At 40.2% G+C, this 25326-nt stretch overlaps 1 protein-coding gene across 1 annotated transcript in view; it reads left to right on the top strand.

The window, feature by feature from the left end:
• The first annotated feature begins 2620 nt into the window (after nucleotides 1-2620).
• The window catches only part of vcpip1 (valosin containing protein (p97)/p47 complex interacting protein 1), a 29146-nt gene continuing 6440 nt past the window's right edge, over nucleotides 2621-25326 (top strand). Inside the window, exons 1-3 of the mRNA XM_048529647.2 lie at nucleotides 2621-5510; nucleotides 17510-17596; nucleotides 20198-21148. Coding sequence (XP_048385604.1) covers nucleotides 2903-5510; nucleotides 17510-17596; nucleotides 20198-21117 — 3615 coding nt within the window. The 5' untranslated portion in view covers nucleotides 2621-2902 and the 3' untranslated portion in view covers nucleotides 21118-21148. The remainder of the gene's footprint in view (nucleotides 5511-17509; nucleotides 17597-20197; nucleotides 21149-25326) is intronic.

The raw sequence follows: 25326 nt of genomic DNA on the forward strand, positions 1-25326 counted from the left end.
GGCTCAGAAACATGAAAAAAGTAAACATATTTTTGCTTCAGAGTTCTTTCAGGATGTCTCATACAAAATGTACATTGGCCAATCCTCATTGGTTAAGGTAATAGAACGGAGAACTGCAGTTGCCAAAAATCTGAAACAAAAACAAAAAATTGCTGGAGAAATTCAGAAGATCTGGTAGCATCTGTGGACAGAGAAACAGATTTATGGGAATACAGGAGCAGGAGTAGGCCATTCAGCTCTGAGTCTGTTCCACCATTTGATAAAGACCTCTACTAATCTGTGGCCTTGACCTCTATCCCTTAATACTTTTGTTTAGCAAAAAAAATCTCAGATTTAATAACTAATCGAGCATCCACCCATGTTTGTGGAAGACAGTTTCAAACATCTCCTACATTTTGTGCATTGAAGTGTTTCCCAAAAGCTCTCCTGAATGGTCTGGCCCTATTTTTTGACTTTGCTTCCTAGCTCTGGAATCCCCAACTAGTGTAAATAGTTTATCCACCTTGCCTTTTACTGTTAATATCTTGAAGACATTGATCAGACCAACCGTTGATCTTTAAATTCTAGAGAAAACAGGAGTCAACATTGAGTCCAGTGACCCTTCTTCAGATGCAAAATCAGAGATTGCTGCAGCAGGTGCTGGCAGCATTAGTGAAGATAAAGCAGAGTTAACTTCTAGGGACCAATGAGCCTTCCGAAGAGGCTGCCAGACCTGCGCAGTCTTTTCAGCAATTTCTTGTTTTGATTCTGATTTCCACCATCCGCAGTTAATTGGTTTGTTTTTTTTTTGAGTAAACCCTTCTTCAGATTCACGTTCCGCTCCCCACAGTTGCTGCCTGACCCGCTCAGTTTCTCCAGTAATCATCCTCCGACACTTCCGCCATCTATAATCCGACCCCACCACCCAAGACATTTTTCCACCCCCACCCTTGTCTGCTTTCCGGAGAGACCACTCTCTCCGTGACTCCCTTGTTCACTCCACACTACCCTCCAACCCCACCACACCCGGCACCTTCCCCTGCAACCGCAAGAAATGCTACACTTGCCCCCACATCTCCTCCCTCACCCCTATCCCAGGCCACAAGGTGACTTTCCACATTAAGCAGAGGTTCACCTGCACATCTGCCAATGTGGTATACTGCATCCACTGTACCCGGTGTGGCTTCCTCTACATTGGGGAAACCAAGCAGAGGCTTGGGGACCGTTTTGTAGAACACCTCCGCTCGGTTCGCAATAAACAACTGCACCTCCCATTCGCAAACCATTTCCACTCCCCCTCCCATTCTTTAGATGACATGTCCATCATGGGCCTCCTGCAGTGCCACAATGATGCCACCCGAAGGTTGCAGGAACAGCAACTCATATTCCGCCTGGGAACCCTGCAGCCCAATGGCATCAATGTGGACTTCACCAGCTTCAAAATCTCCCCTTCCCCCACCGCATCCCAAAACCAGCCCAGTTCGTCCCCTCCCCCCACTGCACCACACAACCAGCCCAGCTCTTCCCCTCCACCCACTGCATCCCAAAACCAGTCCAACCTGTCTCTGCCTCCCTAACCTATTCTTCCTCTCATCCATCCCTTCCTCCCACTCCAAGCCGCACCTCCATCTCCTACCGACTAACCTCATCCCACCTCCTTGACCTGTCCGTCTTCCCTGGACTGACCTATCCCCTCCCTACCTCCCCACCTATACTCTCTCCACCTATCTTCTTTTCTCTCCATCTTCGGTCCGCCTCCCCCTCTCTCCCTATTTATTCCAGAACCCTCACCCCATCCCCCTCTCTGATGAAGGGTCTAGGCCCGAAACGTCAGCTTTTGTGCTCCTAAGGTGCTGCTGGGCCTGCTGTGTTCATCCAGCCTCACATTTCATTATCTTGGATTCTCCAGCATCTGCAGTTCCCATTATCACTTCTCCAGTAATTTCTGTTTTTGTTTCGGACCCTTCTTCGGATCATGTTCGTCCAGCTTCTCACGTTAACTGATTTAAGATGATGTGATGGACTAACGCCCACTGCCAGCCGGCGGGCATTACACTGACGTCAACCAACAATTGTTGCGCATGCGCAGCAGGGTATAAAACGTCATCAAAGGCAGACAATGACGGGTAACTATGACACCGACTTCTCCTTGGTAACCGCGCAGCAGGCCTGGCAACTCTTAATCTGAAGTGACAATCTTGCTAACTCAAATTTAGACCGAGTTCGACAGGTCTGCTCCTCCCTGTACAAGGCGGAGCTTGGAAATCAAACAACACACATTTGAAAGCCCAATAATACGAGTGCCCTTAGTTCAGAGCATCAACTCGTGAGGCGGTGCGATAGCTTGTCAAATATTTTTTAATTGGGTGATAAGGTCACGGGAACACACTATTACAGAAATTATGACATCAAAGAACTAGAAAAAGCACACCACACAAACACGATATAACCATCATCCTAAACTCCCAGCACGCCTTTCGCTAGTCCGGCAATTCGAGTCCCCCTCTGAAAATGACCGCAAGTCACTTCAATGCACTCTGGGATATGTAGTTCCAACGCTGCACAGTTCAACCGCAAAGCCGACGGCCATGCGCTCAGCAGAAAACTACAATTTCCAAGAAGCAGCGCGGCCAAGGCGCATGCGTATCTGCCTCACAGTCAGCCTTTCCTCCCTCCCCACCCATCTATCTTCACCGCTGTCTCCTGCCTCCTCTAGAAGGGATTTGTTTCGTTTTATAACGGAAACTGAGACTGGAAGGAGAAAGACAAGGAAACTGAGTACTTCCGTGTTTCATCTTCCACTCAAGAATATTCGTGATAGGAGCAGTCTTTCCCATTATCAACTGACCATGACACTGTGAGCATTAACGACTAAATATTATATAAACTGATTTTACAGTAATCAGAAATAATCAATGAAACAATGTTGCAAGGATCTAAGAAAAAAGACAAACGCATTCTGTCAGGTACGTGTCCGGATCCCAAGTGCCAGGCTCGACTGTTTTTCCCAGCCTACGGAGTCAGCATAGAATGCACTGAATGCGGCCAGCGGCATGAACAAAGAAATCTAGTCAATATTGAGGAAGTCACCGACCCAGACGTGGTACTGCACAACCTACTGAGGAATGCTTTGCTGGGAGTCACTGCCCCCAAAAAGGGCACGGAAATGGTGAAAGTGATGGGGCTGTCCAATTATCACTGTAAACTACTGTCTCCCATTCTGACCCGGTATGGCATGGATAAGCAAACTGGGAAGGCCAAGCTCTTGAAGGCGATGAACCAAGGGGAAATGTTTGATTGTGCCCTGTTGGGTGACAGAGCTTTCCTTATTGATCCAGAGCACATTGCGACTATGGGCTATGGAAAAGACCGTTCAGGGAGTCTCTTATACCTCCATGATACCCTTGAGGAAATCAAGAAGGCAAATAGTAATCAAGAACGTTTAATCCCTGTACACGTTGATGGTGATGGCCATTGTTTAGTGCATGCTGTGTCCAGGGCTTTAGTAGGCAGAGAGCTTTTTTGGCATGCTTTGCGTGAAAATCTCAAACAGCATTTTAAGGGCAACCTGGATCGTTACAAAGCACTATTTCATGACTTCATTGATGCAGCAGAATGGGAAGATATCATTAACGAGTGTGATCCTTTGTTTGTTCCTCCTGAAGGAGTACCTTTAGGTCTACGTAATATTCACATATTTGGTTTGGCCAATGTGTTACATCGCCCAATCATTTTGCTGGATTCCCTGAGTGGAATGAGAAGTTGTGGTGATTATTCAGCTACTTTTCTTCCAGGATTAGTTCCTGAAGAAAAATGTTGGGGTAAGGATGGACAGCTGAATAAACCTATTTGTATTGCATGGAGCAGTTCAGGACGTAACCATTATATACCTTTGGTTGGAATAAAAAAAGGTCCTTTACCAAGGCTTCCTTTGAAACTGTTGCCCAAAGCTTGGGGTGTACCACAGGAGCTTATTAGAAAGTATATAACATTTGAAGATGACAAATGTATTTTAGGAGGTGATCGAAGTTTGCAGGACAAGTACTTGCAGAGATTAGTTGCTGCAATGGAAGAAATTTTCTTGAAGACACATGATATTCACCCTTCTCTGGTAGCAGATGTTCATCAGTATATATACAGAAGGACAGGGGTGATTGGAATACAGCCTGAAGATGTTACTGAAGCTGCAAAGAAGGCTGTAATTGAAAATCGTTTGCAGAAATGTTTGATTTGTGGTGCTCTGTCTGAACTTCATGTGCCCACTGAGTGGCTAGCTCCAGGAGGAAAGCTGTACAATTTAGCCACAAGCACCTATGGCCAACTAAAGCCAGACAAAAATTACAGCTTTCCTGTCAACCATCTGGTCTGCTCATATGACCCTAAAGAAGATGTACTGGTGCCAGATTACAATTTGAGTCACTTAACATCTTGCAACTGGTGTCACGGTACTTCCATGCGCCATGTCAGAGGGGATGGTTCTGTTGTGTACTTAGACGGAGATCGAACTAATACCAGATCTGCTGGAGGTAAATGTGGCTGCGGCTACAAGCATTTCTGGGAAGGAAAGGAATATGATAACCTGCCTGAGGCATTCCCAATAACTTTGGAATGGAATGGGAGGATAGTTCGAGAAACTGTTTATTGGTTTCAGTATGAAAGTGACATGGCTCTGAATAGCAATGTTTATGATGTTGCTATGAAGCTTGTTACTAAGCATTTTCCTGGTGAATTTGGGAGTGAAATCTTGATTCAGAAGGTTGTTAACACCATATTACATCATACAGCTAAAAAAAATCCTGATGAATATACTCCAGTCACTGTCGAAGGGGCACATAGTCGTAGAGTTGGTGACTTGCAAGATGAGCCAGCATCAGAACCACATTTACCAACCAAAATAATTTTAATGGGTCAGAAATCGAAGACTCTGCATAAAGAAGAACTGAACATGAGCAAAATTGAACGCGGTATTCAGCAGAACATTACTGACCATGCAGCTACTGTGCAAAAGAGGAAAACTGACAAATTACGCCAAGATCCGAAGGTACCAGGCCAACCACCTTCTCCTGGAATTGTTAAAGATGGGTCATCATCTGCCCCAGCCACTCCCATCAAATCCCCTTATTCCACATCACCTTCCAAGGTGAAAAAGATTAGAGTAACCACTAGTGATGGACGACAGGCGACACTGACCCTTCAAGCTTCTGTAACATTTTCTGAGTTTCAAGAAAGCATCGCCAAAGAATTTAGCCTTCCCCCACGTTTGCAATGTATACGGCATGGCTTTCCTCTGAAGGAACTGCACCCCCCTAAAGTGGGATGGGAGAATGAGGTATTGCCTCTGCAACACGGTGATTGTGTTTCTGTGGAGATTCTGAAGGACAGCAAGGAATCTGTTCCTGCTGCTTCAACATCTGCAACTCATTCCTGGAAAACTGAAGAACCTGAAGCATCTGGTAGAGCTTCTGTTAAAGAGATGCAAGACCATATTGATCTTGAAATGTCTTCCCTCTGCCTTCTAGCAACCTTAATGGGTGAGAAGTTATATTATCTTATTTTTATGAATTTTGGGTAACTTATGTAGGAATATTGTTGTGATAGGATTCTCCAACTGGGAACTATTAAAAGGAAGAGAAAACTTAAAAGTGGAAAGCTGACATAAATGCTAAATATATATTAGATCAATCAACACCTGAGAGTGAAAGATAATAGGAAAGTTAACATTTTGTGTTTGAATTGTTATTGATTATTTTTCTTCACAATATTAATATTGTGAAATGGGACCGGTATATTTGGTATCCAAATTGTTTTTAAGAAATGAAAGACACCATGCTGCAAAGCATACTGCAACTCTGTGTTTCTGAGTTTGTGAGTGTCTGTCTTGAGAATGTGACTTGATGTTGTAAGCAGCAAGAGAACAAAAATGCAGTAGGTACCATGATGTGTCGAAGCTGATATGTCATAATCCGGCTGTTGCTTGATCTTAATTAGGTTGTGCGATGTCAAATGGTTTGGGATAGTAGAATAGATTGCATCATGGTGCTGTTGCAATTCACCCTACAAAAAATATTGACATTTGTTCTGCATTAACAGAGCAATAGTTGTATTAACTTTGTTCCAGAACTTCATTTGTTTATACTGTTTTCTGCCTTTATCTTTTAGACAACACAAACGCAAATGTAATTAACAGAATTATATTTCCACGATGATTAATTAACATGAGCAATATTTGATCATTTCACCCAATCATTTGATTGCTCAAATGAGAAATGGTTAAGTGTAATGTGTTTCTTTTAAAGATTTTGTAAAACTTCCTTTTTTGTGGAAATTGTCATGCTGCTCACTGAGTATCTTTGGGGTAATATTAATTATGTGTAGGCAATGGGATAAAACTTACATTTGGACAAAAATTATTTACTGAGTTCAGACATATTTAACTAAAATGAACAAATTACTAATTTTTCCTTATTGTCATCAGCATGCTTTGTAAATACGGTAGAGGTGTGTAAGATTAGCAAAGATTTAAAGAGCCTGTTTGAACACCAGTTAGATTTTATGGGCTGCATTCATATCTGAAGCCTTGAACCTTTGCACTTTTTGTGTAGATGATGATTCAAAGTTCAAACCTCTTTATTTTTACAGTGGAAGTAAATCTAGGCAGATTATGAGGGTGCAAGGCTTAAGATGATTGAACAGGCATTATTACATTAGATTTCAGAACATTTAACCATAGAATTGGAAAATTTTCACAATAATATCTGTTTTATATGAAAATTAAAATTAGTGTCTTGGTGGAATATAGTGATTTTAGTGTTCTAATACTGAAATTATTCTTTCTTCTCCCAACAACAGTTTTCTTGTTTTTATTTTTCTGTTAATGGAGGTGGTTTCATCCTATTCTGGAGGAAACAGCAACTTCTAAAGTTTGTATTAGTACTATTGTGCTGTTTTCAGCTTTTGATAACTACATTTCAGTCAATTTTGCACCACAATACTAAAATTATTGGTTCTCACCCTGTCTATAAACGTGCGATTCCAGTAGGAATTTGGATAGTGCCAAGAGTAGAATTTTTTTTTTACAATTAATTTGTGGGATATAGGCATTTCTGGCTAGTCAGCATTTATTACCCAAATGTAATGGTTCTGCAGAAGTGATGGTGAACTATTTTGATCTATTGCTGTCCTTGGGGTAAAGGTACACCTACAGTATTGTTGGGAAGGGAGTTCAAGGACTTTACTTGCGTTATAGTGAAGGAGCGCAATATAGTTCTAAGTCACTATGATGTGTGGCTAGGAAGGAAGCTTGCAGACGTCGATGCTACTTTGTATTTGCTGTCCTTGTCCTTTCAGGTGGTAGAGATTGAGAGTTTAGAAGGACATATTGAAGGAATCTAGGTGAGTGGTTGTAGTGCAATTTGCAGATGGCACAATTTGCAGCCACAGTATCTGCCAATGGTGAATGGGGTACCAATCAAACTGGCTTTTTTTGTCCTAGATGTTATTGAGCCTCATGACTGCTGGTGAACCTGCGCCTAGTTTGAAATGAAATGGTTCTCTTATGGGTTGGGTTTCAGTAGCTTATGCATTCTGTCTCCATAGTTTAGACGAATTAGAGCTGCAGTAATTCTAATTCTAATTCCTCCAGGTGCTCCGGTTTCCTCCCACAGTCAAAAGATGTGGAGGCTAGGTGGATCGGCCATGCTAAATTGCCCGTAGTGTTCAGGGGTGTGTGGGTTATAGAGGGATGGGTCTGGGTGAGATACTCCAAGGGGCGGTGTGGACTTGTTGGGCTGAAGGGCTTGTTTCCACGCTGTAGGGAATCTAATCTAATCTAATTGAAGCATAGACAATTCCTAAAGGTCTTCACATGGCCGGCGATATGAGGCTTTATCCTCTTTCTAAGGAGACTAGAACTAGGTTCACAGCTTGAGAATAAGAGTTTAAGCATTTAAAGTAGGATAAGGGGAACTTGCTTCACTCCAAAGCCATGACTTGTTGGAAATTCTGTACTCCAGAAAGCAATGACTGCTCAGTCAAGTTGTATTCCAGAAAGCTGGTTAGTGACAGATAGAACTGGAACCAATCATTCTGCACTTCTTTATTAACTTAGAGTTATACTTAGAAGTACACCACCTTGCCTAACTACCTAAGTTTCAGTCTGTGTTTATTGATACCTCTTTTGGTTTAATCAGACCCTTGTCAATAAAGGAAAATAAAGTGCTCCTTTTGAAAGGCTCAGCATCGGTGTACTGCAATGAAAACTAAAAAGTTTAAAAGGAATATTAACTAATCAAATTAAAGTGATATTCCTGGGGTGGTGATGTGCTGCAGACCTCCAGTGCTCGCTAGTTTTAGAAAATCCCAAATGTACTGATGGACATCATGTGCTCCATTTACAGGAACACCTGAATGTGGATGTGACTATGTAAGAGAGACAGGCAGGCTGGGTGAATTCCACCCACCTGACTGCCTACTGTTAGGATCTGTAGGTGGCCATGTTGGAGAGGCCTGTTAGGAGCCCCACAAGGTATTCACTCTGATATTCCACTCACCACTGGGCTAAAGGTCAGCAGGACACTTGACTGAAATACAGCTAGAAATTGCAGAGTCACCTCCGCAGATGATGAAAGAGGGTTGCAACCTTTTACTCCCTATATAAATGTGAAACACAGACTCCAGGTATCCAAGTATTCAGCTTGCAGAAATAACAGCGCTACATGCAGGAATATGCAAGTGAACCACATTTCAACTTGCTTAACAGAGCAAAGAGAGAAGAAACAATATGAATTAATAATAGCAGTGATACTGCAAGATTCTCTCGAGCACAAAAGCTGACGTTTTGGGCCTAGACCCTTTATCAGAGAGGGGGATGGGGAGAGGGTTCTGGAATAAATAGGGAGAGAGGGGGAGGCGAACCGAACGTGGAGAGGAGGGTATAGGTGGGGAGGTGGGGAGGGGATAAGTCAGTCTGGGGAGGACGGACAGGTCAAGGAGGCGGGATGAGGTTAGTAGGTGGGAAATGGAGGTGCGGCTTGAGGTGGGAGGAGGGGACAGGTGAGAGGAAGAACAGGTTAGGCGGGAGGGGACAAGCTGGGTTGGTTTTGGGATGCAGTGGGGGAAGGGGAGATTTTGAAGCTGGTGAAGTCCACATTGATACCATTGGGCTACAGGGTTCCCAAGCGGAATCTGAGTTGTTGTTCCTACAGCCTTCGGGTGGCATCATTGTGGCACTGCAGGACGCCACGTTGGGCATATCGTCTAAGGAATGGGAGGGGGAGTTAAAATGGTTCGCGACTGGGAGGTGCAGTTGTTTACTGTGAGCCGAGCGGAGGTGTTCTGCAAAGCGGTTCCCAAGCCTCCGCTTGGTTTCCCCAATGTAGAAGAAGCCACAACGTGTACAGTGGATACAGTATACCACATTGGCAGATGTGCAGGTGAACTTCTGCTTAATGTGGAAAGTCATCTTGTGGCCTGGGATAGGGGTGTAGGGGCAAGTGTACTTGGAACAACAGCCATTCACGGAAAAGTGAAAATCTCCTTTACTAGTGCTGTAATTAAGTAAAAACTGAAGGAACTGTGGGTGCTGTAAATCAGAGGCAAAAATAGAAGTTTCTGGGAAAGCTCAGCAGGTCTGGCAGCATCTGTGGAGAGAAATCAGAGTTAACGTTTTCGTTCGAGTGACCCTTCCTCACTCAACCCAAAATGTTAACTGTGATTTCTCTCTATAGATGCTGTCTGACCTGCTGAGCTTTCCCAGAAACTTCTATTATTTTTTGCTGTAATTAAATAGCTGACTTCTGTTTTAAAATCTAAAATCGTAAGATTGTAAACCTTTTCTTAAACAGTAAGCACAGCCTACTCTTCCTGACCACGTGAAACATTTTCTTAATTTAAAATTTATTACCTATGTTTTGTGTGTGCATTTTATGTTTCATTTTATTACCTTTTGAGGATTAGTACTAAAATTCATAATCCTTGCAGTCAAGGAGACATTTTAAATTTGCTCCTTCATTTTGATCTCGTTAACTATGTTTTAATTGAAATGTGATAGCTGCATGTTAAAATAAGAAATAAAGGGTTTTATGGCACAGAACAAGTGTCCGTACCTCTGGACCAGAAAGGTTACAGGTTTATGTCCCTACGCCCTTACACGAGGTGTGACATAAAGTGTCCGAACAAGATGATTTATAAAAAAGAAATAAAATATTTATTACAATCGACCAAATGAAGTTTACAAAAGAGCTGAGCCAATTCTGTCTCCTCACTCGGTTATAAAAATACCTACGCAAAGGATATTTGTGAACCAGATGGATTATTATGATGATTCACATTGTTTCATGAATAGCATTAGAGCAATTAGTCCTGATTTATCAATTATTTTCTTTAAAATTCTTCTAGCTGCCCTCTCGGGATTTGAACCCCTGTCTCTGGAGCATTAGCCTGTGCCAATTACAGCTCATGTCACAATATAATCAAAATTTAACCCACCTCATATATTTGCAGAGAAGTGAAAGTGATTTTTGGAGTTGCTTTTTTCATTTTCAGACAACTAGTGGTGATTCTTGTGTTAGTTCCATTCAGATTTCAGTTAAATGTGGAATAATGCTTAGATATTATAGAGTTTTTAAATGAAAAACAGGCCCAGGCAATAAAAAAATAGATATCCTTGTATTTATTTCTGCCTAATTTTCTTCATGTATGCACTTCAGTTGAGAAGATTTGTTGATATCAGTAAGTGAGGAATATAGGCTGTATTCGTTGAAAGATGTTTGTTTTTCATTCCCATTGATCCTCATTTGTTGCAAATAAACCTATTTGAATTGGACCTTTTAAAGATACTTAGATCATTGCTGGAGTCCACGTATCTGAAGAGAGAATAGCTTTTTCAGAACTTTATTTACAGTGAAACAGGTCAGCCTTTTAATACGTGGTAAATCTGAAAAGCCAACAAAAGGGTTGACTAACTAGTTAAAGCTGTACTCCAGTTTGACAGATTAAAGTTAATATAATTGAATAATGTAAATTAAATGATGAATATAATCAGTTTATAAAACATTTGGAATTTTCTATCCTAAGCTGAGATCAAATACAAACCCGGTGCACATGTTATGTAGCTAGACCTTTGAAATAACTAATTCATTCTGTTTTGATGAGATTTGACACAAGTGTCCATGAAGTTTATAATGCTGAAAATACTTGGATTGTAGAACAGTGAACTGATTCACTTGCCAAGTGGAAATTTACCACATCGAATATTTCTTTGCAAATTTTAAGAATGAACTATTGAACTTTCCACGGTCTGTTATGGCATGTGCATTGCCTTATGACCTTTTAGCTGGGAGCAGCTGAGGAGCAGCGGAATGTTTCTAGAGGATAATCACGTGGACTTGCATATTTTGAAACCTGTTGCTTTAACTTCTCCTTACACTATTGGAACTTATGTGACAATTATATTTTTTAGAATACTGTTGGCGGATTGGACAAAGTTTCAGCATGTGCTTGAGCAGTTTGAAGCAATGGTTAAAATTCTGAGACTGAGTGTTCAAACCCTGGCAGTATGCATGCACTAGACCAAAACACATTGTAGTGACTTGTTCAAATAGTTGCAGTTAATAAGTATTAGGTAACTGCATCACACTGCAGCAGGTGATTTTTCTGCAGACTTTATCTCCATTGTCCATACTAAAGGGTAATGGGGAAAACCAAATGGTTTGTACATTGAGGTACATTGTTTTACATAGCTCTGAGATGCAGTGGAAACTGGGTGCTCTAATGCATGAATCACAGAAGGTTGGTATGCTTGTTTAGCAAGTAATTAGGAAAGCTAATAAATTGTTATAGTTTGTTTTGAGAGGAATTGAATATATAGGAATGGTGTGGTGTGGTGATGGTGAGGCCTGGAAAGATTTACTGGAATGCTGCCTGGGCTGAAGCTCCTAGGTTATGGGGAAAGATTGGCTGAGCTAGGGTTTTCCTTAGAGCAATGATGGTTGAGCGGCAACCTGATGGAGGTGTATAAAGTTATGAAAGGTGTAGAGGGGATAGATGGGAAGGCCCTTTATTCATTAATAAAGAGGTCAATAACCAGGGGCTATAGTTTTAAAAATAAGAGGTGAAAGGCCAAGAGGAAGTTTCAGAAGGATTGTTTTCACCTGGAAGGAGTGAGAGTCTTGACCTCACTAATTGAAAGGGTTGTTAAGTCGATTGTCACATGTACGAAGGTACAGTACAAAGTATTATTTTGTGTGCTATACAGGCAGACCATACCATACAAATCAGAAACTATAAGCAGTATTTAGTTATTTACTTAGAATGCTATAACCTGCAGGGAAATGTGTCAAGAGTTGGAAAAAGGGATTAGTGTAGTCAGATCTTTGGCTGGTGCAGACACAATGGGCCAACTAACTACCACCTGTGCTCTAAATGCCTCAGAGTCTATAAAAATTACAGGAGTTATACTTACCATACAGGGCATAGATGAGACCATATTTGGAGTCCTGTTTACAGTATTGGTATCCCTATTTAAGGAAGGATATAAATATGTTTAGAGGGGTTCAAAGTAGATTTATCGAACTAATACCTGGAATTGGTGAGTTGCCTATGAGGAGGGTTTGGACAATACAGGCTTGTGTCCACTGGTGTTTAGAAGAGTTAGTGGTGACTTGATTGAAACACACAAGATTTTTGCAAGGTCTTGACATGGTGGATGTGAAAAGGGTATTTTGTCTTGTGGTAGAATCCAAATCTCTTAAAAATAAGAAATTGTTCATTTAAGACAGATTAGAATTTTTTTCCCCAAAAGGTTGTGTATCTTTGGAACCTCTTCCTCAAAAGGCAGTGGAAGCAAAGTCTTTCAATATTTTTCAGGCAGATATAGATATGTTCTGAAATAATAAAATGTGAGGCTGGATGAACACAGCAGGCCAAGCAGCATCTCAGGAGCACAAAAGCTGACGTTTCGGGCCTAGACCCTTCATCAGAGAGGGGGATGGGGGGAGGGAACTGGAATAAATAGGGAGAGAGGGGGAGGCGGACCGAAGATGGAGAGTAAAGAAGATAGGTGGAGAGGGTGTAGGTGGGGAGGTAGGGAGGGGATAGGTCAGTCCGGGGAAGACGGACAGGTCAAGGAGGTGGGATGAGGTTAGTAGGTAGCTGGGGGTGCGGCTTGGGGTGGGAGGAAGGGATGGGTGAGAGGAAGAACCGGTTAGGGAGGCAGAGACAGGTTGGACTGGTTTTGGGATGCAGTGGGTGGGGGGGAAGAGCTGGGCTGGTTGTGTGGTGCAGTGGGGGGAGGGGATGAACTGGGCTGGTTTAGGGATGCAGTGGGGGAAGGGGAGATTTTGAAACTGGTGAAGTCCACATTGATACCATATGGCTGCAGGGTTCCCAGGCGGAATATGAGTTGCTGTTCCTGCAACCTTCGGGTGGCATCATTGTGGCAGTGCAGGAGGCCCATGATGGACATGTCATCAAGAGAATGGGAGGGGGAGTGGAAATGGTTTGCGACTGGGAGGTGCAGTTGTTTGTTGCGAACTGAGCGGAGGTGTTCTGCAAAGCGGTCCCCAAGCCTCCGCTTGGTTTCCGCTCGGTTTTGTTCTGAATATGTCTAGATTATGTGGAATAATAAGATCAACCATAACCTTATTGCACAGCTGAGCAGATTCAAAAGGCTGAGTGGCCCACTCCTGTTCCTAGTTTGTATGTTCACCCAAATGCCAGTTTATCTGAGATAATGAAAATATTGCAGAATTCTATGTATATTTTTGTAGAAACAATTCTATGGTACAAGAAGATCAACTTATTACTGTTCAAAACTCAAAAAGAACCAACAGAAAAATGTGAAAACATAGCTGTTCTGTTTCAGCTGAGCTGAACTATTTGATTGAAATTCTTCCTCATTCACTTTTCAAAAACTGTTTTTTTGTTATCACATATTTTGCTACTCAAATTAAATGTGAGTTCATTTTAACCATCGTTCACTCAATTTTTTTAGAATTGCTTTGACAGTGTAAGAAGCACCTAGATTCATGCATTTTATTGCTTGAATACATGTGCATATGATTATGCACATAACCAACAGAGAGTATCCAAGAAGCCAAAAAAAACATGCTTTGAAATTCTGAGAAAACAAGCAGTGACATTGGCTTTGTAAATGAAGTAATGAGAGTTTCCAACATTTTTTTTTATATTGGAAGGAAGATCAAAATATATTAAAATATGAAAGGGTGAAAGCAGAAGATTGATCACACGTTTACAGCATCTAGCAATCAATTCCCCTGTTGGCATTCACTGTTGAGGCTCACACAAGGGGTGGGGTTGAGTACTAGAAGACACAGTTTCTGTGGAACTGACAGCACAATATTAGTAAAATGTTAGGTTACCATTGTGTTGTTCTGTTTATTCTTAAAAGAAACATAGCATGGAACCGCTTGTGCATGTGCATACGCATAATATGAATTTAGGTTGTAATGATGAAAATAATGTCATTATGAATTAGATGCCATCTGGAATTTTGTAGCTTTTCAATTGCTCTAGTTCTCCTTTTGTAACTGTTCACAGCCTCACTTATAGGAGCATAGGAATCAAAAGTAGGCTGTTAAGTTTGTCAGTACAATCATGGCTGACTGAGGGGCTGAATGCCATTTCCACTCCATCCCTATTGCCCTGTATGCCGCAGGTAATCAGAAATATAATTTTAAAGTGTATCAATTTTCTTTTAAAAAAAATTACATGCTTTAAAGAAGGTAGGTGTTAGTTTATTGCATAACTGTTGCTGAAATTCATTTGAGTAAAAAGTTATTAAGATTATTAGCTAAAATTACGTATACAAAAGTTAAAAGTAGGTAAGGGCACATTATTTTCATAAAGCTGAAAGTAGGATAAGTGTATAAAATCATTGCAGGCCTGATATGTGTTTGAAGACTGTTTAGCTGAAGTGAAGGATTGGAAACCTGAAGTTAGATTCAGCAACTCAGATGGTCCTGTAATTGAGTAGTTTGAGGTTGTTTGTAGAAGTGACTCAATAGGTAAGTCACGCTTTGAAAGAGAGAAGTTTTTGTTCTTTCCTGCTTCTGCAACACTTGTAGTTTGCATTGACTCTCTTAGCAAAACAGCTTTGATATGTGAAAGTCTCAAGTTGGCTTGGATGAGCGGTCACTCTGTTGAGGGTATGTCACAGAATTGTTCCTGGAGTGTTGGCCTAAAATTTTGGATGTTGTAAGCAGCTCACAGGATATCATGAACAACTTAAAATTTTAATTGATTGCTATCCCGAAACTACTGGATTATGCTTCCATATTTGATATTGGATTGCCCAAGTCTGAGGCACAGACCTTATCCATTATCTTATAGTTAAGGTAGCTAGTAAGAACTATTCACAACTCCTAGGGCCATCCATTGTCAAGGGATTTCTTTTGTCTTTTCCTTGAAAACATTTTATTGAATTTCAAATAGTCTCTTTTTGATTTTTCCTGGAAAATGTGGTCTTGCCCTAGTGCAAACTGAAATCCATAAGGGTAGTTGTTGATATCTTGAAGTCATTTTATAATTTTTTTTGTCTATTTTAAAGACATATTGGCTTTGTTGACAAATGATATAGTGTTTAATTTCACTCTCACGGCACTTCTCACTAAAAATTTGAGTGAAATAAATAATTGGCACATATGCATGGGATTAAGATAGAACGTCATAAAATATAAATGTTTATTTTTAAAGAAGTGTTTATTTTAAATGTGATTTTATTAAAATCATAACAGGGAATCATAATGTAGTTTATTCACCAAGATAGACCCTTTAAAGGGTTTTTTATGACAAGTATAAAACGGTAGTTTTTAATATTTTCTTATCATCTTGTTCAGCGCTGTTCTTAAATACCTGCGGAGCAGGTGGAACTTGAACCCATGCCTCCTGGCTCAGAGATAGGGACACTACCCCTGTATCACAATGCAGATTCAGTTCAAAGATATGCAGGTTAGGTGGAATGTCTGTAATGTCCAGGCATGTGTAGACTAAGTGGATTAGCCATGGTAAATGTGGGGTCTCGGTGGGGTACTGTTCAGTGGGTCAGTGCAAGCTCAATTGGCTGAATGGCCTCTTTTTGCACAGTAGGGATTCAGTGATTCTAAGTATGAATTGTGTTTTAAACTAAAGTTGGTTTCAGATGATGTTATGCTAGTTGAATAAAATTATATATTACACTACTCCATAATTAGCTATTAGTGAGGAAAGTAATTATTACTTTTCTTTTCTACTTAAATGGTAATCTCAATCAGCTGACCTTAAGATATTGCTGCAGAAGTATGCTATTCAACCCTTCGAGTCTGCTGCACTATATGAGATCATTGTTGACTTGATAATCCACAACACCACTTTCCTGCCTTTTCTTCTTTGATTCCTTTATTGATTAAAAATCTGTTTGTCTCAGGCTTGAAGTTTAATTTTAATTTGTTCAAGGTATTTGGCTGCCTCTGGCTAGGCTGATGTTTGTTGCATTTAATGACTCAGCCTCGGCAGCCTTCTGTGATAAAGAATTCCACAGATTGACTGCCTTCTTCATCTTTATCTCATATGGACTAGCCCTTACTCTGAGATTGTGCTCCTTGATCCTAGACTCTCCTACAAGGAGAATCTCTCTGCATTTACCCCGAGAGGTCCCCTAAGAATCTTGTATGTTTCAATAAGATTGGCTTTAATTCTTCTACGCTCCAATGAGTACAGACCCAACCGTCTCCACCTGTCCTCATTGGAAAAACCTTTCATTCCCAGGATCAAATTATTAAACCTTCTCTTTTCCACTTCGAATGCCAGCATATCTTTCCTTCGATGAAGGGACCAAACTGTTCACACGATTTCATGTGTTTTCTGACTAATGCTTTCTATAGTTTTAACAATACTTCCCTATTTTTATAGTCCTTTCCCTTTGAAATAAAAGTGAACATTTGCTTTTCCTATTACCTGCTGAATTTGTAAGTTGGATCTTTATGGACAAGGACTTTTGATTCATGCACAAGGACACCCAGGTCCCTCTGAAGTGTAGCTTTTTGCAGTCTTTCTCTATTATTTAGCTCCTCTATTTTTCTGGCAAAGTGCATAACTTACATTTTTCGACATTATATTCCATCTGTCAGATTTTTGCCTGGAGCCTTAACCTGTCCAGATTCTTCTGCAGACTCTGTGCATCATCATCACCGCATGCCTTCCCACCTATCTCTATGTCATCTGCAAACTTAGCAACAGTATGTTCACTTTCCTCATTCAATTCACAGATCCCTTTGATACTCCACCAGTTACAGATTCCTATCTCTGTATTATATTGATTTGTCAGTCTTCTACTAAAATACTACCTCCAAAATCATGGTCTCTAACTTATTAAGTACACTACTGTGTGGCATTTTTATCAAATGCCTTCTGAAAATCGAAATATATTGCATCAACTGATTCCTCTTTATCCTGCTAGTTACCTATTCAAAGAGTACTAAAAAATTAGTTGTGTATGATTTTATGTTTAGAATTATAATTTTTTTTCCCTGTTCAGGAGAAGATGTTTGGTCTTATGCAAAGAAGCTACCACATTTATTCGAACAAGGTGGCGTATTCTATAACACGATGAAGAAAGATGTAGGTAAGATGAATCATGATGTATTTTTCATTGCTCTAGGAGAGTACGTATTTTTTTGCAGATGTACGTTAGCGTTAATATATCTGGGGAGGAATCCCTGCTATCAAAATGACTGCTCTGTCAGTGTCATTTGACAGCTAGCTGCTAGGAGACTTAATGTGCAAAGCAGCTGTCTCAATGTAGTGAGCAATATAGTGCACTGTATTTGCATTTCCACTCAACAAGGAAATGTCAGTCTTCACTTGCAGGCTTTTTTATTGCACTCCTCAGATTGTGAATTGAAATGTGCATACGATTGCATTTATTTTCTGCTTGATTGTTTTGAGTGTGAGAGCTCTAGTGCTTGGAATTACTCCATACTCATTTTCTCTTAACTTCATGCTCGTTTACTACTTTATTAATAAAGGAAAACTTTTAACAATTTGTTTAATGAACTTCAAGCAGAGGGTTTTTTTAAAACTGAAAAGCACCCTAAATTGTTTGATATTACAACTAGAGGGAAATTTAGTGGATTGCTTTTTAGCAGTTATTGCTGAATCTTTTGTTGCCACCCTGGCATTCAAAACACATATTTGAGAATAACTAGCATTATATGCATTAAACAATTATTTAAGTGAACATTTAAAGCTTTCTGCTATTGCAGTATGCACACAACACAATCAGATGATTATCATTAACTTGATCGTTGATAAATAAAAAGATGTAACGGTATACAATTCATAGCTCAGTTTATTGCATTAGTGTAATACATTTGTAAACTACACAGTACAGAAACAGACCTTTAATTTAGTATAATCTCTACAGGCCTGAAGTCAATATTATCAAATGTGGCACAATGGAAAGATGCGCACATCATCTTCATATCAGCTAAACTCTGCTTCTTATGTTGCATAAAAAGCTTGCTGTGTTCCAGCCACTGACTTCTGCTTCTATCCCTGTAGTCTTGAAAGACACCGATCGGTCAGAAAATATATACTAATGACCATTACCAAGCTTTCCATTGATGCTTTCATATATTCTACTGCCATAAGATGTGGGACACTAATTATTTGTGCCAGTGTACCATTTTGGAAGCTTTGTCAGATTGTTGACTCCTGATCAAACTGATTCTTAAACTAGTTTTTACATTAAAATATTTTCCAGAACTCTTATCGCATACAAACCTTTTTATCCTTTCATAAAGGATATTAGATACAAACCTTTTCCAAAGCCCCCACTGCCCATTTGCTCTCTTCCACTCTGTTTGCACTCTCCCTTTCCCTCTAGTGGTTGGAATATGGGATTCTTCCCACAAACTATTGTTGAAGCAGTCCCAAGATAGAACAGTGTCTCCCTTTCAGAATATATTTAATTGGCTGTAAAATGCTTTGGAACCTCTGAATTTGTGAAAGAGACATTATTTCTTCAGAGTCCATTAACTAATTTAAGTGATAATTAGATAGTTGCTTGACAAAAAAAGACTTAAATGATATGGGAAGTGAACAGAAGAGTATGATTAGACTAAGTTTCTAGAAAAAAAATCAACAGATTTGGTGTGCTGAATAAAATGTTGATTTTATTAAACATGACTAGTAAGGCATTAAGTATATGGATTAAAAACCAGGGATGCAAGTTACAATGTGAATAGTTTTCATCTTCCATGCACTCCTTATAGTAGCTGGAGGTGACAGTGGAGAAGAAAGTGCAAAGGGGTTAGCAAATGCTTGTATTAGAAAAGCTGAGATGATCCTGGAATTTTGAAGAGTTTTGGCAACCAAGAGGAAGATCTTATGGTGCTTTAATTACTTATTTTCTACTTTCGGGTGACAACAGGAAGGGCACTAATTCAGTCATGAAAATACTAGAAACAGAAGTGAGGAGAGGATCTGAATAGATCTAGAATAAGGAATGTTCTATAAACCCCTCAAAAAAAGGCCATCATCACCTTGTTGCTGTGGTTACCCGTAGCAACAGTTTTTATTTGGATGTTGAGAAGAGTTCAATGTGAGAACAAGTTTAGTCAAGTGGAGGAGTGTGATGTTGGATGGAGACTGGGAGAAGACCTATCTGATGGGGAGTGGAGATGTAGAGGGATTTGTTGTCTTTGGCACATGAGATTATTACAACTTATATATTGGAAGCTGTTATAGTGACTGGAGCGATTTGGTATCAGTGTGAAGAGATTGGCCAAAGAGATTGTGGTTTCAACTTTTGGGTGTAATTTTGGACAGCAGTTCGTCATTCTGCCATTTACATCTCGTCTAGATGCATCTTTTATTTCTTTAACATGTTTGTCTGGTCACCATTACCTTGAGCCTTGCACAATAAATCCTATCATCATTTAATTTCTTATGTCTTCCATCCCTTCTGACACCTACCCTTTGTTCTCTTTCTTATTTCCCCTTCCTTTCCCATGATTAATACCTATAACATTTTCTAACTTTTTCCAGTTCTGATGAAAGGTCATCCATCGGAAATGTTAATCCTGTTTCTTTCTCCACAGAAGCTGCTAAACCCACTCAGTATTTCTAGCATTTATTGCATTTATATCCTAGATCTTAGTTGTTTTAAATGGCATCATTTTTATTCTAATGCATTGTTATTGGTGTTAATCCTTTTACACAGGTTTAGCTGATGGCAAACACTTCACTCTTCCCCATCTTCCTGGAAAAACATTTGTGTATAATGGAACAAGCGATAGGCTGGAGCTGTGCATTGATCCAGCAGGGCACATTCCCATTGGTCCCAACATTGACAGTCTGATCAAAGAGGCCTTAAGTCAATTACGGTCTGAGGGAGGGTCAAGAAGTAGGGACGGAAGTCCTTCCTCACATGGAGGGATGAAACTTGGCAGTGGAGGAGTGGTGCGAAAAAAATCTGAACAAATGCCAAATGTCACGGCTTTCCAAGGAAAAGGCCATTCCCTTGGAACTGCTTCAAGTAGCCCACAGCTGGAACAGAGGCATAGCAGGGAAATCCAGGTGCCTAGGAAACAAAGCACTGGTAGTTCTTCAGGAACCGATCTTACTTATGGTATTGGCCAGTCTAGTCCCAAACATGGGGCTTCTCCACCCAAATCAAGCAGTGGGAACAGTCAGCCAGTACGAATGGCACCTGGTTTTGTAACGATGAGAGACGGTAGGCAACTTGATGCCAATTTAATTGAAGCACAACGTAAAAAGTTGCAGGAGATGGTATCCTCCATTCAAGCTTCCATGGATAAACATATGAAGGATCAAAATGTGGAACAATTGATAAATAATGATGCCCCAGATTCAAAACTACATTCTACCACTTCCTCAGCTCAGTTAATAATGAGAACTGAAAGCCTTCAAACTGATGCACTGGAGACAACATCAATCATTTCTCAAGAAGGTGACAATGAGAATTTGAGCATGGAAACAACAGCTGTTGGTGTGGAACTATCATCTCATTCATCTGTACCATCCAGCAAGGCACAGAATGGAAATCTTTTAAATGAAGACCTTGAGGAAATGGATAGTCAGGAAATAGAGGGGACAACTGAACCAATGGATCACTCTTGACTTCATGTAGAAATGGATACTATGAAGCTTGGTGAGTCAGAAAAAATTACCCAAGATGTTATAAGTTCTTTACAACTGCAGAATATTTTAGTGTGGGAAGGTTCCAAAAATAAAAGACCCTCTTTGGATAACTATTAAGAAATTTTTGTCTTCACAAATTTATTTGGTAAGCTGAGGTAGAGGTTTGCAGGGAGATGTCAATTAGAAGTAGAGATGGTGTATTTGGTTATTTTGATGTATTTAAATGTTAAACTACCTCTCACTGTGTGCTGATGCCTAGTGTAGTCATCAAGCAAGCAACAACATATTGATATTTGTTTCCCATTTTAAATTTTTGTTTTGACATTACTTTTATTTAATATTTTTATAATTATTATTAACATAATGGAAGAATATTTGGGAAAAATTAGAATTGTTTAGAACATAGGAGTTTCTCCGTAGTACAGATTGAGAAACTGGGAGATATTAGTTTGAAGTTGAACAATTAGTTGAAAAACATAGACAATTTACCTTACAAATATGGATTAAGTTCATTTTTGAAAAATTGACTTAATGCATGGTGATGTAATGAATATATGTAAACAAAACCTATTATAAATATGGCCACAAGAGTTGTAATGGCACAGGAAATGGTGAGGTCACTTTTGAAATACTGCATTCAATTCTGGTCTCCCTGCTGTAGGAAAGATGTTATTAAAATTGAAAGGGTGAGAAAAGATTTACAAAGATGTTGCTGGGGTTGGAGGGTTTGAGTTATAGGGAGGGGCTAAATAAGGTGGGACTATTTTTCTGGAGCATCAGAAGCTGAAGGGTTACCTATAGCGATTTATAAAATCATGAGGGTTATGGATAAGGTGAATAGTCAAAGCTTTTTACCCAAAGTGGGGAAGTCTAAAACTAGAGAACATAGGTTTAAGGTGAGAGGGGAAAGATCTAAAAAGGACCTAAGGGGCATTTTTTTCATGCAGCGGTTGGTGCATCTATGGAATGAATTGCCAGAGGAAGTGGTGGAGGCCGATACAACATTCATACGGCATCTGGATGGGTGTATGAATAGGAAGGGTTTAGATGGCTATGGATTAAATGCTGGCAAATGGGATTAGATTGATTTCGGATAACTGGCCGGCATGGATGAGTTGGACAGAAGGGGCTGTTTCCATGCTGTACAACTCTATGACTCTAAGTTAACACAAAAAGCACTAAAAATGTGTTTTTAATTTGCGAATATATACAATTATGGAATTCTTGATGGGTTAGAGAAAGAGATAACAAATATATTTGTTATCACTATTCAGACTATTCCACTCCTTTAATCATCATTTAGTTCAAGTCCTGTGTAGTGATGGTGTTTTAAACCTTACAACCTGGAGATTTTAGGAAGCCTCTGTGATTCCTCAAATTATGATAAATAATTCATTTAAAGTAGAGCAAAATTTCTACATCTACTGGTATATATTATGTAACAATAATGTAATATTTATATAATGGTAATTATTGTTGTACAAACAAATTTGAGTATTTGGATGGTATCTCTAAGTCTTTTTGAGCTAGTTTTGAATTTTCTGATCCAATTCGATACCAAACTAAAAGAAAAGCTGAATAATTCTGTGAAGATTAGTGGTAGGCCAGAACATTAGGCAAAATTAGAATCTGGAAAAGGATCTCCTTAAAAAGGATAAATTAGAATGTGACAGAAGGAAAAAAATAAATATAAAAATATGGATTAAAAGCTTAAATATTTAAAAAGAGAGCAGCTTAAGACAAATATTAGTCCCTTTGACTGAGACTGGAGAATTCATCTTGGTAAACAAGGAAATGGCAGGAACTTCATCCAATGAAACATAGAAAATCAAGGGGCAAAAGCATGACAAGAAGTTAAAACAATCATTATACCCAGAGAAGAGTACTCGGGAAATAAATGTGACTAAAGGCTTCGACGAGCAGTTGTGTAGTGATAATGTCACAGGACAAATGCCACCGTGACAGCTTGAATTGAAATTTCAATTTCAGCATGACAGCAGTATTGAAATTTAATTAATCCATCTTGAACTAAAAGCTCATTTAATGGTAACCATGAAATCAATTTATGATTGTCTTAAAAATCCATTTGTTTCCAATGTCCTTTCAAGAAGGATATCTGTCATTCTAACTTGGTCTGACCCACATGTAAATCCAGACCCTGTGAAATGTTGTTGACTCTTTAATGTCCATTGGAATTGATTAATAAGTCACTCACTGCATGAAACCATTACAGAAATAGGGGAGTGAAGCTGGATTGACTACTTGGTATTGACCTAGGCATTGGAAATGACTGGAACATCCAGCCATGTCAATCCTACAAGACCTCACAAACATCTAGGGCTTGTGCCAAAGTAGGGATCACTGTCCAACAAAGACGTAATCATACTCACAGAAGTATTATTCATCGACGACAGTCCCAGATACCATTATCACCATCCCTGAGTATGTCCTGTCCCATCATTATTGTTGGTGGTCCCTCACAGACAAGCAGCTTCTCTTCCATTCAGGGTGAGTTCTGTAGGTGGCTTTACCGACACACATGGCTTCTGCAGGCTCTGTGACACCAGGGGAAGAAGGTGGTTGCGGGAAGGGGTGGTTGGAGTGTTGGTATGGCAGTATACTCCTTATGCTGTTTTTGCCTAGCTTCCGTTTTTTTCCTCACAGCAGGTCTCGAGGTACTTGACGCCTTCCCAGATGCTGCTCCTCCACTTTGGATGGTGTTGGGCCAGTGATTTCCAGGTGTCAGTGGGAATGCCGCACTTCACCAGTGAGGCCTTGAGGGTTTCCCTGAAGCGCTTCCTTTGACCATCTGGGGCTTGCCTGCTGTTTCAAAGCTGGGAGGAGAACATCTGCTCAGGAGTATTGTGTCGCCATCCCCTGTGTATGTCCTGTCCACTGCCAGAACAGACCTACCAGAGATGGCAGTAGATTAGCACACTGGAGGCAGTTACCCTAGGAGTCTTCAACATTGACTCTGGACCCTGTGAAATCTCATGGAACTTCATGATGATTACTGACTGCCAATTCTCCCTGTCCTGACTCAACCCAGCTGATGAATCAGATCTCTTTGTGTGATGCAAATGTTGAATGCCGCAGTAGGCAATGAGGATGGCATGGTCACAAGAATGCACTCTAGTGGGAATGTCAATGTCTTTCACCAAGGCTGGCTCAATAGTACCATGACTGCCTGTGCTGGACAAGTCCCAAAGATCATAGTTACTACTCTAGAGCAGGTGATGAGGGGAACAACAAGAAGGACATACTGCCTTCACTTCATCCTGACTAATGTATCTGTCACACTTGTCATCTGTCCGTAACGGTTTATGTAGGAGTGACCACTGCACTGTAATTGTGGACAATGTCAGATCTTCACATTGAGGATATCCTCCATCATGTTGCCTGGTACCTTCACCATTGCTAAATGGGATAGATTTGAAAAGATCTTGCAACTCAAAATCTAGTGTCCATGAGGTGTCGTTGGCCAACAGCAGCAGTAGAATTATGTTCAATGACATTCTATAACTTCATGGCTTGGCATACCCTCCATGCTACAATTGCAATCAATCAAAGAGATTAACCCTGGTTCAGTGAAGAGTGCAAGAGGGCATGCCATGCAATATTTTCATCACACAAGGCCAGGCACTCACCATTACCAAGAAAAGAGAATCTAACCATTACCATTGCTGAATCCCCCACTATTAGTTTCCCGATGGTTATCATTGACCAGAAATTAAACTGGACCAGACATATAAATACTTTTGGCAACAAGAGCAGAAATTTGCCAATGAGTAACTTGCTTTGAGTTGTCCAAAGTCTAACTATCATCAACAAGGCCAAATTTAGGAATCTGATGGAATTTAAAAAAAAACACTAGTGAACCAGATGGAGAAACACTGCAGGCCAGGCAGCATCAGAGGAGCAGGAAAGTTGACTTTTTAGGTCAAGACCTCTGATGCTGCCTGGCCTGCTGTGTTCCTCCAGCACCACACTGTGTTATCTCTGACTCCAGCATCTGCAGTTCTTATCTCTGAGTGAAGCAGATGGATTTTTCCAACAATTTACAATGGTTTTGTGGTCCACAATAGACTCTTAATTCCGGATTTTTGTTGAATTCGGATGTCACCATCTGCCATGATGGACTTTGTACCCAAGTTCCCAGAATATTACCTTAGTCCTTGGATTGATAGT

Source organism: Stegostoma tigrinum, chromosome 5 (genome assembly GCF_030684315.1).
Source record: "Stegostoma tigrinum isolate sSteTig4 chromosome 5, sSteTig4.hap1, whole genome shotgun sequence".
Classification (NCBI taxonomy): Eukaryota; Metazoa; Chordata; class Chondrichthyes; order Orectolobiformes; family Stegostomatidae; genus Stegostoma; species Stegostoma tigrinum.